Below are 15,906 nucleotides of genomic sequence, written 5' to 3'. Positions count from 1 at the left end.
CCCATCACCTACATAATTATTGCATATGCTCTAACATATGCGATAATTATGGCAAAGGACCACTCTTGCGTTAAGAGCTGTCCTTTGCGGTAAGTCAGCGGGTCCCGGTGGCTCCCCCCTCCCTCCCTTACCCGGCGCTGCTGCTGCTGTGCCGGGCTCTGCTCCTCCCTGCACACGGAAGAGGATCACAGTGCAGAGAGGAGGAGGTCACAGGTCCAGGCAGCACAGCTCTGTGCGGCCCGGACACAGGTGAGCTGGGGGTCGGTGCAGGGCAGGGGGGATCGGTGCAGGGCGGCATTGGGTCATGGTAGAAGCCCATAGGCTTCTATGGGGCATCACCAGCTTTTGCTGGTGATGCCCCCCCGTCGCAGTAATCCGGTGGGGGATGTTTAGAGCATCCCAAAATGCGGTAAAAACCCGATAACAGGGTTTGTACCGCCTTTTTAGTTTAGAGAATCAAAGCCTGATATAGCAGGCGGGAAATTAGAAGGTCTCATATGTAGTAAGCTAGTTAATGGAATATCAGGACAAAATGCTTGTTTTAAAGGCACATTTGCATAGTTATTAGTATTGTTAATCCAATCTATCGCGTAGCGGGAGTTGGCGGCCAATACATAGCTATGTATACAGGGCAAGTTAATTCCACCTAGAATAGCCTTTTGACTTAATTTAAACATAGAAATTCAAGAGTTTTTCCGGCCCATATAAAAGCACTAATAGCAGTATATAACAACTGCAAATCTGATTCCTTTAGTATGACTGGTAACATTTGTATGGCATATAATAGGCGTGGAAATGTTACCATTTTAATCAAGTGACATCTCCCAATATAAGACAGAGGTAAACAGCGCCATCATTTAAGATCTGTTAGTATACGAGTAGTTATAGCTTGAATATTGATATTATATAAGTCCATTGGGTGAATAGGTATAGTGAGACTCAAATAAAATTTGTTTTTAATTATGTTATGAGATCATTAATCTGTGCTTTCTAAATTGGAATATTCATTCTTAGAATGGATCCTGCGCATGGCAATCACTCATTTATGCTACTTACACTAAAGTCCCACAGCGTGGCAAAATTCATAGCATTGGCTTGTTCAGCACGTGGAACTGTTTTCCTTGGAATTGAACCATATGGCTTTCCCATTAATGCCTACAAAGAAGAAACAACAAGAAAACATTAGTATAAAGTTGAACACAAAGTAGGCTCATACAGAGCTGGACACAAGGGCAAAATGAGCCCTAGAAAAGAGGTGTGGCTGACTCCAGCCACACCACTTTCTAGTACAAGTCTATAGTAATCAATTCGGTACTTATGTAGTATCTGGGCTGCCGATTTTTTGATTGTATGCCTTAAGTTAAGGCATACAATCAGATGCGATGCGATGCGATATCGCATCGCATCGCATACGACCATGCGATGCGATGCGATGCGATGACCCGATTTTTCCATAGGATTCAATGTTAAAATGGACTGAGTCCATTTTAACATGGAATTCAATGGGAAAAAAGGGGTCCTTTTCATACCCCTACTATCCAAGTGGGCATGGAGTTGGATATAAACCTGTGGCGAGCGTAGCGAGCCACCGAGCCCGAAGCGTGGCGAGCGAAGCGAGCCCCGCGAGGGGACGGTATTCTGTGTCCCCTCGCGGGGCTCGCTACGCTCGCCACGCTTCGGGCTCGGTGGCTCGCTACGCTCGCCACAGGTTTATATCCAACTCCATGCCCACTTGGATAGTAGGGGTATGAAAAGGACCCCTTTTCCCATTGAATTCTATGTTAAAATGGACTCAGTCCATTTTAACATTGAATCCTATGGAAAAATCGGGTCCATCGCATCGCATCGCATCGCATGCGATATGGTCGGGTGCGATGCGATGCGATGGACCCGATTTCAAAATCGGCAGCCCAGTTACTACATAAGTACCATCAATTCATATATAATATTGTTCATGGCTGGGAAGTGTTATTAATAGCTAATAAAGTTATATTTGCAATGTAAAAGGAACATAGAACAAGACTGTAATAATGCACATAGATATCAGCAGGACCATTATTGTAGTGTTAGCATAAGTGGTAGGAGTTCAGATGCATTTAGCCTCTTAGAATGTCATTGTCATCGCCAGCATTCTCAGTCCAATTGTTGCACCGGGGGAAGAGCAAACAAAGTGATCCAACTCCAAACAAGTGCATACAGTATATGTCTATCTTGTGTTAAGAAAGGAACTCAAGAGACTGTAGTCATACCATGCTTATAGACTGCCCCCAAACCCTTCGCAGTCTCGTGCAAGGAGAGGTGTCTCGCCAACCAATGAATGATTTCTCCCCTGCACCCAAGGCTGCGAATGGATGATTATGCTGTGTGGGGAATTGTGGCGACCATCCCTGCGGGCAGTTAGCAGCATTTAGTCCACAAAATTTGCAGCATTGCGTGTGGACTCGAATAATGTCCTTATTCTCTTCCCATGTAGCACTAAGAAGTAACATAGGCCAATGTCCACCTGATTATAGGTGATTGAATTAGAAATTTTTGTGATTTATTTCAGCAAACTCTTTTACATTGACAAAAGTTTGGCATGAATTACTGTAGATCATTACAAGAAAAAGGTTGACATGTTAATGATTAACCCATTAAAAGGTCAACATGAGTTTTTAATTATTATTTTTTGGGGGACTTTTTCAAACTTTAACATCCACATGTAGTCCGATTGGGAATGGTAAGCATGGCTAGCAAAGCAAGGCATGCAAGGGTACATGTACACAAAATGGGTGTCCACGTACTCAGGTGTCACCTGTCTAAAAACCATGTAGACCTTATCAAGGGTCAATAATATACATGTCAACATTTTTGCTTGTGTCGACCTTATGTCAATGTCGACCATATGCATGTTAACCTTATTTCACTATCAACATTGTGTACCTCGACCTTTTGGTGTCTGCATTTTGACTGTCTAGACACTGTTCACCCTTTAATCCGGCACCTTTAAACACACTGAAACTAAATATTTCATGACAATTTCAAAATATACAGTATAGTATGAATATATATATTCTAAATATACATTTGCTTTATATAGAGCTTGCTGAGCTTTCGGTAAGGTAAACTCCCTATTCTTATAATTCTTATACATTACCCAATGATGAATCATATATTTCATGTCAGGGAAACTCATTACATGATGACATACTGTATAATCATTCTAAATGTAGCTTAGCCAGTTTATTGCTTTACCTCAGGCACCATGACTAGGCCAAACGTCAGTCCAAAGAGTATCATATTGATTCCATACATCCAGCGTAGAAAAATAAAATAAGAGGCAACTGAAGAGCCAAAGTGACCTGAGGATAGACATAGACTTATCTCTAGTTGGCTTGCAGTTATTGTTATTACAAATGTAAGTGGTATTCTCTATTTCGTAATCTAAAATTAGCAGCTAATTAGCTATTTTAGTTAGTTAATTAGACATATAGTTTGCAGTTAGATAGTACACTAAAAACGGTACTTGTTTCCTAGAACGGCCACAATCGCAGGCATCGTGTACCTTAAAGTTAAGGTACACGATGCCCGCGATGGACCCGATTTCCTTTGATATCAGGTCCATTTTACCGTCAAAGGCAAAATCGGTGGCATCGCATCGGTCGCGGCCATTAACATGGCCCCCGACGCGACCGACGCGATGCCCACGATTTTGCCATAGGCTTCAATGTTAAAATATTTTTTAACATTGAAATCGGGAGCATCGCGTCGTTCTTGTGCCATTATAATGGCACAAGATGAGATGGACTTGATTAAGTCCATCTCACATAGGAAACAATGTGAAATGGGCCAATATGACCCATTTCACATTGTATATGGCCCCGTCGTCACCCCACGATTGACGCCAACCCGAAGCATGGCGAGTGCAGCGAGCCCGCGAGGGGCGGCGGTGCGCGTCCTCCAACCTTTTTATACCCCTATTATCCACGTCGGTGTGGAGTTGAGAATATAAAGTGTGGCGAGCGCAGCGAGCCACCGAGCCCGAAGCGTGGCGAGCGCAGCGAGCCCCGCGTGGGGACGCGTATAAGTTATATGCGTCCCCTCGCGGGGCTCGCTGCGCTCACCACGCTTCGGGCTCAGTGGCTCGCTGCGCTCGCCACGCTTTATATTCTCAACTCCACGCCGACGTGGATAGTAGGGGTATGAAAAGGTCGGAGGACGCGCACCGCCGCCCCTCGCGGGCTCGCTGCGCTCGCCACGCTTCGGGTTGGCGTCAATCGTGGGGTGGTGGCGTTGAGGGGGTAAAATTGGGGGTCTGGGGAATATTTTACATTGAATCCAATGTAAAATAGGGTCCCAGGGACCCTATTCACATTTGATTGAATGTAAAAATCGGGTCGATCGTGTCAGCCGCATCGCATGCGGTTTGGTCGCATGCGATGCGACCGACGCGATTTTTCCGACACGACCACCCCGATGCAAATCGGTGTGGCCGTGCTAGGAAACAAGTACCCTAAAAACTGACTTTCGAGCACTTATTAGGACAATAGGTATGAACTAAATGGCAGCAATGTTTACAGTCACTGACTACATAGCCAGAGCCGTTTCTAGACAATTTATCTCTTAGTGCGAACAGTTAAAAATGCACCTCCCCTAATAGACAATTTGATACTGAAGAAGATGCACACTCCTTTAAAGAGGGTGTGCAGATTAATTGTAAGGGCTGAGGCACAACAGGAAAAAAAATGACCTTACACCCCACTTTTGCAACATGCACGACCAGACATTGGTCACCACAGGAATAGTAGAGAAAATGGCTCTAAATTGCACACCCTTCAGTAATGAAAGGTGCCATCTACTGAGAATAAAAGTGGTATACACAGAGACAGAGGGGGTGCAAATGCACTACGCAATCATTTAATGACAATATAATATATCATAAGAGGTTGTTGGTATAGCATTGGCCAGTGATATTGGACAAACCTGGACAAATTGGTGGGCAGGCCAATATCACTGATACCAGCAACCTCTTATGATATATTATAATGTAATGATCGCATAGTGCATTTTCACCACAGGAATAGTCGCTGTCCTCCCACACTTAAGTAGTCTTACTGGCTATGGGTGGGCCATCATTGAGCAGCACAGCACGACCTCTGACATCACGCGGTGCCGTGCACAGCTGGGCAGCATCTTAGGCAGAGCCAAGTCGACCAAAGGGCTGTTGACCTTAAGTAGTCAACCTAATGAATGTCGACCTTCCTGTTGTCGACCTAGTGACTCTTAGATCCTGTATGTGGTGCTAGCAGCTGGTGATAGTTAGAAGAGCAGTCCTGACTCAGTATAGGGAAATCTTGCTAATATTTGCAGGATTTCCCTATTTTGATCAATCAAAGTATGTTTTATGTTTAAGGTTAGAAATAAATATACAATTAACTGTTTGTTGCAAAAGTGCTGTCATACTCTTTATTGATTTACATCATTGCCAAATACAACTTATTCAACAAACAATAATCACAATTTATGTCTGAATTTATAGAGCAGGTTTTTGTGAGACTTGCTAACTCAGCTCCCATTTCATCCTTTCCTGTGACTGTTATACTTTACTACGCATTTTGGTTGGTCTGAAAAATTTGGACACTTCCTGGTTTAAAAATACCATGAGAAGTCGGATCCGATTTGCATTCGGAGTGTTAAAGACGCACGCCATGATATTGGCCAAGTTCTGGGAAAAAGTCAGTATAACATTTGACTTCAAGCAACTTTTTCCCTGCCGGTTAAATTATCTCCCATTACAACCTGGCCAATGTCCCACTGAGAGTATGAAAAAACAAATAGTCCCAACCATTCTTATCATTAAAAAAATGTCTTATATAAGTTATAGAAACAGCTACCATTGTAACAATTTAGCATCATTTGTAGGTTAATTTTATTACTGCTAAATGTACAGTATATGCTATGAAAAGTTGAACAGCTTCATTATCCCACTTTAAAATAGGTTTGTGATTATGAATTTTTAATACAGTTATTATAAGATTGTTGTTTTTTTTTTTTCAATTTTATTTATATGTTTACCTTTCTAAATAGCTATGTATGATATTAATTTTAACCAGTTGTAGTTTTTAAATAATCAGAATAAATCAGTGGTTCCCAAAGTGTGTGTCGTGGCTCCCTAGGGTGCCTTGGGACACTTGCAGGGGTGCCCCGGGATGGTGGTCCAGGACCAATTCAAATTATTTATGATTAATTATTTATGAGCAAAACCAGTGCTGACGGCTGCCAATCATAAAATGTGTACAAACGGAAGCAAATCCTGCACTTTACCACATAACTGACCCTAGGAGACAAATATAAACCCAATCTACTTATCTGTTAAATGTATTCTGTTTGTTTTTTTGGCCTAGGGGTGCCGTGAAAATATTCTGATGCTGTAGGGCGCTGTGATTCAAAAAAGGTTGGGAACCCCTTGGTTAAAGCATCTCACTTACTTTCAATTTCTTTAATTTTCATTTCCCATGGTATGCAGGCAGTTTTGAAATTATCAAAATCTCTTTGAAATTTCATCCATTTCTAAAAGAAAAGTGCATATTAGAAAAACTATACTTTTTGACACATTTTGTAAAGTACACTTTAAGATAGTTGCAGCTTTAGGGGGTCTATTTACTAAACCTGGGGCAATATTTTGTTGGAGAAAAAATAAAGTGGTGAGAGATTAAGGGCCAGATGTATCAAGCTTCAAAAGTGATAAAAAAGAGAGTGATAAACAGCCAGCCAATCAGCTCCTGCCTGATATTTTTCAAAAACAGTCTGTGACATGGCAGGAAGGAGCTGATTGGCTGGCTGTTTATCACTCTCCATTTTATCACTTTTGAAGCTTGATACAAGTTGGTCTGTTGGTACTTTATCCCTCTTGATTTTATATTTCTCCAGGACTTACTAAATAGATTCCTTCTGAGTCTTTTGGAATATACCGCACATATCTTCATATTAATCTGGTTTATTTAGTAAAAGCTGTCACACAAAGGGGCCAATTGAATTATGCACAGAAACCACCAAAATAGATTCTGCATGTCAACTCAGAGCCAGAGATATGACTAACAGCCTGTAACTTGACAGAACCTGATTCTGCTTGCATCACGTGAAATCAGTCTACGGTAACTGGCTAATAGATGCACCATGTGACATGCAATTCTGAAATTGAATCAGACCTTAAAATGTTTTTTTTTTTTGCCTATTTCTCTTTTACATTTAGGTATCTATTTCGTAAAAATTGATTGCTAATTAAAAGTCATACTTTTTTATGACAGTTAGTATGAACTTTGACCCCTTCTCACCTCTGTCACTGATTCCCAAACGTGAGTGAAGGGGCAGTGACAGAGATAGACATTGGGGGAAGGAAGAGAATAGGTGGGGAGAAAAGTGATGGGAAGGGAAAGTGAGAGAAAAATGGAGACAGAGGGCCTTATTTTAGTTCACTCTTTCTGACAAAATCCTTCTTAGAAGGACAAAACCATGGGTACTTGTGAGTTATCCGGGCGTCCGATTTTTAAATCGGGTCGGATCGGGACATCGCATCGCATCGCATGCGACCATCGGATGCGATGCGATGCGATGCGATGACCCGATTTTTCCATAGGAATCAATGTTAAAATGGACTGAGTCCATTTTAACATGGAATTCAATGGGAAAAAGGGTCCTTTTCATACCCCTACTATCCAAGTGGGCATGGAGTTGGATATAAACCTGTGGCGAGCGTAGCGAGCCACCGAGCCCGAAGCGTGGCGAGCGTAGCGAGCCCCGCGAGGGGACACGGAATACCGTCCCCTCGCGGGGCTCGCTTCGCTCGCCACGCTTCGGGCTCGGTGGCTCGCTACGCTCGCCACAGGTTTATATCCAACTCCATGCCCACTTGGATAGTAGGGGTATGAAAAGGACCCCTTTTTCCATAGGAATCATTTTAACATTGATTCCTATGGAAAAATCGGGTCATCGCATCCGATGGTCGCATGCGATGCGATGCGATGCGATGCGATATCGCATCGCATCTGATTGTATGCCTTAACTTAAGGCATACAATCAAAAAATCGGACGCCCGGATAACTCACAAGTACCAAACCATGTGCACTGCAGGGGGACAGATGTAAAATGTGCAGAGAGAATTAGATTTGGGTGAGTTATTTTGTTTCTGTGCAGGGTAAATACTGACTGCTTTATTTTTATACTGCAATATAGATCTCACTTTGAAGTAAAACCCCACCCCACCCAAATCTAATTCTCTCTGCACAAGTTACATCTGCCTCACCTGCAGTGAGGATTTTGTCAGAAAGAATGAACTAGAATAAACCCCAGAGAGACAATTGAGGAGGGAGAAGGCAGTAGGCATAAATAACATGCAATGTTACAGCTTGTGTCAGAGCATTGTATATTTTGGTACTTGTGAGTTATCCGGGCTGCCGATTTTTTCATCGCGCCCGAAATCGGGGGCATCGCGTCGGTCGTGGCCGTTATAAGGAGCCGCGACGCGATGCCCACGATTTCCCATAGACAGTAATGTTAAAAGACGCGATGGACCCGATTTCCGACACGATTTCCCATAGACAGTAATGTTAAAAGACGCGATGGACCCGATTTCCCATAGACAGCAATGTTAAAATAAAATTACAATGTGAAATTGGCCAATATGTTTTAAAAAAAAATGTTTCATGGCCCCCCACCACCGTTAACGCCACCCCGCTATTGACGCCAACCCGAAGCGTGGCGAGCGCAGCGAGCCCGCGAGGGGCGGCGGTACGCGTCCTCCGACCTTTTCATGCCCTACTATCCACTAGGGCGTGGAGTGAGAATAGAATAGTGTGGCGAGCGCAGCGAGCCACCGAGCCCGAAGCGTGGCGAGCGCAGCGAGCCCCGCGAGGGGACGCGGACACCTTCACAGGTATCCGCGTGCCCTTGCGGGCTTCACAGGTGTCCGCGTCCCCTCGCGGGGCTCGCTGCGCTCGCCACGCTTCGGGCTCGGTGGCTCGCTGCGCTCGCCACACTATTCTATTCTCACTCCACGCCCTAGTGGATAGTAGGGCATGAAAAGGTCGGAGGACGCGTACCGCCGCCCCTCGCGGGCTCGCTGCGCTCGCCACGCTTCGGGTTGGCGTCAATAGCGGGGTGGCGTTAACGGTGGTGGGGGGCCATGAAACATTTTTTTTAAAAACATATTGCCCAATTTCACATTGTAATTTTATTTTAACATTGCTGTCTATGGGAAATCGGGTCCATCGCGTCTTTTAACATTACTGTCTATGGGAAATCGTGGGCATCGCGTCGCGGCCCCTTATAACGGCCACGACCGACGCGATGCCCCCGATATCGTGTCTTTTAACATTACTGTCTATGGGAAATCGGGGGCATCGCGTCGCGGCCCCTTATAACGGCCACGACCGACGCGATGCCCCCGATTTGGAGCTAAATCGTGGGCATCGCGTCGGTCGGGTGTCCTTAAGTTAACCAAACTTAAGGACAAAATCGGCAGCCCGGATAACTCACAAGTACCTATATTTTTAACTCACAGTCAATTTTTAAATACATTTTTGTATTTTATTTTTATATCACTGTAAGTCCTCATTAGATTCAGCTGTATTGTAATTTATTTCAGTGCACATCTATTTGTATGTGTTGCAACACAAGTTAGTAAATATCTAATTTATTTATTTTACTTGCTGTTACCAGACAAATTCTCTAGACCTGGAGTCAATTATATTGGAAGTCTAAAGCCACATGAAAACATGATTGGGGTAGTCAACACCCTTGTGAAATGTTCATACAGTAGTGAGAAATGTAACACAGGGTTGCTGAACGGACAACAGTCCTGTTGTTACAGGAATTGGCTTATTCATGGTAATTGATTCTTCAGGACAGGAGAATGTTTTAATACAATTTGTAACTTCTGTGAAAATGTAGTAATATTAGTAAAATAATACTTTGCCGAAATATTTAAGTGACAATTTAAAATATTGCATTTACAATTTAAAATAGATTTACAAATAAATCAAAATGCACTTACTTTAAGCATCATGACTTTGAATGCATACAGCTTTTTGCCCTTTCCCTTTCCAAGTGCTCCTTCAAATTTTTCCACAAATTCCTGAGCATCCCTAAAAGGTAGATATATTATTTTGTTACAGAAATAGCAAACACATGCTTATTTTTTTTTTTAAGAAGGTTTTTTGAAATACTTAGACATTTTAGAAGTATAGTAAATAAAAACCATGCTGCACTGCAGGTGGGGCAAATCTAACGTGCAGAGAGATTTAGATTTAGGTGGCTTGTGTTCAAAGTGATTTCCAGTGTAAAAATAAAGCTAATAACTGGGGTCTACATGCAACATCAGCTAGTATTTACTCTGCACAGAAACAATATAAATGTATTTGCACCAGAGGCATGGTAACAAATGCTTGCATTTTTGCTTTACTGAATCTGGCTTGCTGTATGTAAAATTACATAACCCCCCCCCCAAAAAAAAAAACACAGGCATTTGTTTTGCATGTTTAAAGTACAATAAACAGAGTAACTAATAAAACCCTTCTCTCACAGATGAGAGGCAGGTTCTGATTTGCTGCCTGATTATTGAGTGGGCAGGCTTACTGGAATAAATGAATAAATGCACTCTGGGATGGGAGCTTGGAGACTGAAACTCTCATTTCTAAAACCTCACATACTAAAGGGGCTGGTGCTAAATTGACCATACGCCTATTTGCATAAAATATCTGCGATAATTTAGCACTTCTCTGAAACTAAGTATATGCAGAATTACATGCATGTCACTTGTATTTGGGACCGAAGACACAGAAAAGAGGTGTACTGACATATGCAATGTTCACTGGAGGTATTTCAAAATAATTGTCTAGAACAATAATAAGCCTGTTATCTTAAAGTACTGCTGAACTGTCCCAATTTTCGCATGACAGTCATGTTTTTTTTTTTTTGTGTGACGTCTAGCCAGCTGGAAGCTGGCAGTTGTGGGGGTGGGGGCAGTTGGAACAGCAGGGCAGTGAAAAAAAAGGGGTGGGTAGATCAAGATTGCGGCACTGCCATATTGCCATGAAGCAACCTCCCCTTCACGAGGCTACACCCCTTTTGGGAATGTGCAGGCCGCACACTGGAGACCTGATGCCAGCATTTGAAAAGTTGGGAGGTATGTGTTACACATGCACCAATAATAGGGCTGATGATGAAGAATTAATAAAATAGTATATGGGTATGGGTGGTCTGCATTCCTCTCTGAATCAATGCATTTAGTTCACTGTAAGCATATGGTCAATTTGCTTTTAGTTCTACCACAAAATATATATATATATATATATATATATATATATATATATATATATATATATACTGTAAATGGTTTTGTAAAAATAGTACTAAATAAATGTAACCACAAATAATTAGCCAGCAAGGTCTTACTTTAGGACTTCCAACTTTTGTTTCATCTTCCAAGGTTTGTTCCTTATAGTTGCAATCAGTTTCTTTTTTTCCTCTACTGCTTCCTTTAATTTTTCTAATTCCTCATCTGTTATTTCATCTTCGTCAGAGTCAGACCTGCATTTAGATAGATATGTACAGTATATATAAAATCTAAACTACTGTAAAACCAGAAAAAATACTGAATAGAACTAACAGCAGAATTGATCACTAAAATCTGAAAGAGATTGTCAAATATCAAAACAATCAGTTTATTCAAATTAAATAAATGAAAACTGAAATGCAGAAAAAACACATGAGAAAACCCCTGCATCATAGAATCCAGGAGAAATTATACTGTACTATATACACTACTTGCCAATATTTGTGGGAGTCCGAAGATAGCAATTTTTTTTTGTTTGTTTAAATGTTTTTATTAAAACACCATTCATTACATCAAAATACAGAAATATGCTGGTTCTGAAATTTCAGACAGCATATAACCAAATAATACAGGAATATTATTCTTGAGATTCAACAGGGTATCTTAAATCAATAAAGATGTTATATAAATAATCCAGCATGTGATTGTTTACTTTCAGTCAAACATGTCTCTGAAAGTGTCCATGTTTCTATGCACATCAGGAGTCATATATAGATCTGACCCGAAGATAGCATTTTATCACCAACTAAATCTTTGGCAACAATTTTACATTTGAATAAACATCAGTGAGACTGGAGTATACTGTATGTACTTCATACTGAGCGGTAAGGAAAACATACTGCAAGTGTGCATGCCTGGGTGTAGCCAGAACTTGGTGGGTCCATAGCAACATTTTTGAAGGGGGCCACAATCCCAATACTTCTAGAGAGACACCTCTCCATGGGAATTGTTACTTGCACATGTATATTGTTTTTATTTGTTAGGATATCCTTATTTTTTAGAATATACATTTTACGTTGATACATATGTGTATCTCCACTCACACTCAGTGAAATCCAGTGCTGTTCTACTTTTTCTTCCCTTTTATACCTTAAATACTCTGTATTTTAATGGCCATGTGCACATACTTAACACCATTTTAGTATATAACATAGCTAGGTTCTCTTCTAAGGTACTATTTATAGCTCAGCTGACAGGGCCTAATACACACTAATGCAGTATTGTTTGTGCTGTGCTGTATGTTTACCCTATGGGGAATGACATGATTGGGCATGCAAGTGCAAACAACAACCTTGGCAGGATTAGTAGGTCAAGCAAAGTTAGAAGACAGTCTGTGATGAACTCTAGTTGCTTCTCTAAGTCCCCTTCTAGAGCAGAATGTAGTAGGAAGGGTAAAATACTGTACAGTGAAAACTACAAAAAGTGCAATTTTTGCAAACTACAAAAACTCTACTGCATTCCTTATACTGTATGTATCAAGCTCCGGAAAACAACACTTTCTAGAGCTCGCACCTAATAATCAATGCCTACTTGCTCCCTACACTAGGATGATTAGTTGGAAAAAAATCAGCTATGGTTGATTTTCCCAACTAGTCGATTTAGCAACTGAATGACTATTGTTCACTCCCCCAAACAGCCCGATTATCTTTCCAACCAGCATACCAATGCATTGGTTGCAGTGGCGTAAATATACATTTTGTGCACTCAACATCAAAGTTACCCATCAGCATCCGTTTTTTTCTTATCCTTCTTTTCCTTTCCTTTTCCTTTGGCTGGTCGAGGTCCTTTCCGTCCTTTTCTCCCTTTCCTGCCAGTAGTAGGGCTTTCTCCATTTTCATTGGTTTCTTCATTTGTGGCATTTATGTTCTCATCGTCCGTCTCTGCCAACCAAGGCTTCATATCTGGTACTCTCCAATTTTTTTCTCGACGTTTCGGGGGATTATTTTCCTCATCCTCCGAGTCATAATTTTCCCCTTAAGCAGAAAGAAAAAATGTTTTAAAAGGGGTTTCCTCCTAGGACTTAAATCCCACCAATGCTTCCACATGAATTTCCAGACAAGAGATATTACATAATAGGCCCCATTCTTTGAAATAAATTGTTTAAAAGTTTAATATAAACTTAAATAATCTGTTTTTAATCTTATTTTATTATTTACTAATATTTTCTTACATAGTACCAGCATGTTCTGTTGTACTTTACATCTGAATTGAATTTAATTATTTATAATAATCTAATAAAAATAGTTTTGCCTTGTAATCCAATAGGAGAAAATACCAAACAACGGTACATTATGCAGTTGTTTGCCATAATCAGCTGCCACTGAACATCTTTGATCCACATTAACTTCCACTTACTGGCTAGTGTGGGTAAAATACTTCTGATTGGTTGAATTGCTATTCAGGATTACTCCACACCAGTCATACAGTGGCGAGTGCTCATATTAAGCAACTGCATCTCCCATTGGATTAAAAATACAGTTAAATATCCCTATGGACTTTAATGAACCAAGAAAGAAGATTTTAGTTTATTTTATGTACTGAATGATGGACATTCATGCATTTATAAAATATGTGAAAAAAAAAGCAACAAGTGTAAGATTATTGTGTCAGCAGTGTTAAATCTAGTTAATCGCTGGTCAGGGCCAGTATTCTCACTATCCCTGACAGACAGCTCAGTACACATCCCTGACACATCTCTGTGCAGTGCTGTGTGCGCTGAGCGATCCTAAGCGGTCTACATTGCTCAGACTGCTCACCAAAATCTACCCATGTGTAGGCCCCTATAGACACACGCATGTTTTCAAATGCACTCAAACAAGTAACATATATTATGTTGATCTCATTAGCACATGTGTAGGCACTTATTTATGTATTTGAATAACCTCTCTACAGTATGTACACATATCAAGCAGTATTTTCTGCTTGATATGTGTACATACTGTAGAGAGGTTATTCACAAACTTTGTCTGTGATTAACCCCTTCACGACATTTGACGTACATGTACATCATGGTCGGGAAGTACTTCCCGACATTTGACGTACATGTACGTCATGACTTCTAACTGTCACTGCGTCTAGAGACGCAGTGACAGTTAGGTGATGTCTGCTGTCCCTGACAGCAGACATCCCCCTCGCCGCCCAGGGGGGGAAGGGGTGCCCCCCCCGGTCGGCGATCGCTGTGATTGGCTGTTCAAATCTGAACAGCCATTCACAGCGTTTCCTGTGTTACCGGCGGCTAAGCCGCTCGGTAACACAGGGATCGGTGGTGATCGGTGCTGTCAGGTACAGCACCGATCACCACCGATGTGCAGCCCCCCCCTCGCACCCGCCGGGCACTCACCCGGCAGCAGCAGCTCCCCCGGCTCCCCCGGAGCGTCTGGAGCGCACGCAGCGCTGCCCTCCTCCCCCCTCCCCCCCGCAGCAGCAGCAGCAGCATCAAGCTGCAGAAAAAGTTATAAAATTAAATATATGCACTGAAAATATATATATATATATATATATATATATACACACATATATATATATATATATATGTGTGTATATATATGTATATATATATAAATATATATATATATACATATATACACACATATATATATATGTGTGTGTGTGTGTGTGTATATACCGCACCGATTACCACCGATCGCCAGCCCCCCCCCCCCCCCCCTCCCACCCGGCAGCCCCCCTCCCTCCCACCCACCCGGCTGCCGCAGCGCCAGCACCCCTCCCACCCCCCCGCCAGCCGCAGCGCCAGCCCCCCTCCCAAAGCTGGTGACTAAAATGGGGTCACTTGTGGGGGGGTTCCACTGTATTGGTGCTTCGGGGGTCTTGCTAATGCGACATAGCACCCACCATTCATTCCACCACCAAAAATCACTCCTTCCCTTCTGAGTCCTGCCATGCACCCAACTGGTATTTTTTGGTCACACGTGAGGCATTGCCGTACTCGGGAGAAATTGGGGCACAGATTTTGGGGTGCTTTGTCTCCTTCATTCCTTGTGAAAATAAAAAATTTTGAGCCAGAACTGCATTTTTGTGTAAAAAATTACATTTTTTTACACAAAAATGCAGATCTGGCTCAAAATTTTTCATTTTCACAAGGAATGAAGGAGACAAAGCACCCCAAAATCTGTGCCCCAATTTCTCCCGAGTACGGCAATGCCTCACGTGTGACCAAAAATACCAGTTGGGTGCATGGCAGGAGTGATTTTTGGATTTTGCAGCACAGATTCTGGTTGAATGACCCCCGAAACACCCATACAGTGGAACCCCCCCACAAGTGACCCCATTTTGCAAACTACACCCTTCAGGGAATTCATCAAGGGGTATAGTGTACATTTCAAACCCCCCGGGGTTTCACCAATTTTGATACAACTGAGCTGTGAAAATGAAAAATTTATTTTTTTCATTTTCACTGCCCAGTTGTACCACAATTTTGGTATTTTTCACAAAAAAACACAGACTGTATCGACCCAAATTTACCACTAACTTGAAGTACAATGTGTCACGAGAAAACAATCTCAAAATCACTGGGA

General features: G+C 41.9%; 1 protein-coding gene across 1 annotated transcript in view; it reads right to left on the bottom strand.

Moving 5' to 3' along the window:
* Nucleotides 1-15,906, bottom strand: part of LOC146075556 (transmembrane channel-like protein 3) — an 81,485-nt gene that overhangs the window by 59,534 nt on the left and 6,045 nt on the right. Inside the window, exons 3-8 of the mRNA XM_083184901.1 lie at nt 13,092-13,344; nt 11,431-11,565; nt 10,031-10,121; nt 6,468-6,549; nt 3,235-3,341; nt 1,057-1,155 (exon numbers count right to left, since the gene is read on the bottom strand). Coding sequence (XP_083041027.1) covers nt 1,057-1,155; nt 3,235-3,341; nt 6,468-6,549; nt 10,031-10,121; nt 11,431-11,565; nt 13,092-13,344 — 767 coding nt within the window. The remainder of the gene's footprint in view (nt 1-1,056; nt 1,156-3,234; nt 3,342-6,467; nt 6,550-10,030; nt 10,122-11,430; nt 11,566-13,091; nt 13,345-15,906) is intronic.

This window comes from Crinia signifera, chromosome 1, assembly GCF_055691185.1.
Source record: "Crinia signifera chromosome 1, ASM5569118v1, whole genome shotgun sequence".
NCBI classification, from domain to species: Eukaryota; Metazoa; Chordata; class Amphibia; order Anura; family Myobatrachidae; genus Crinia; species Crinia signifera.
This window is presented reverse-complemented; position numbering and strand designations above follow the sequence as displayed.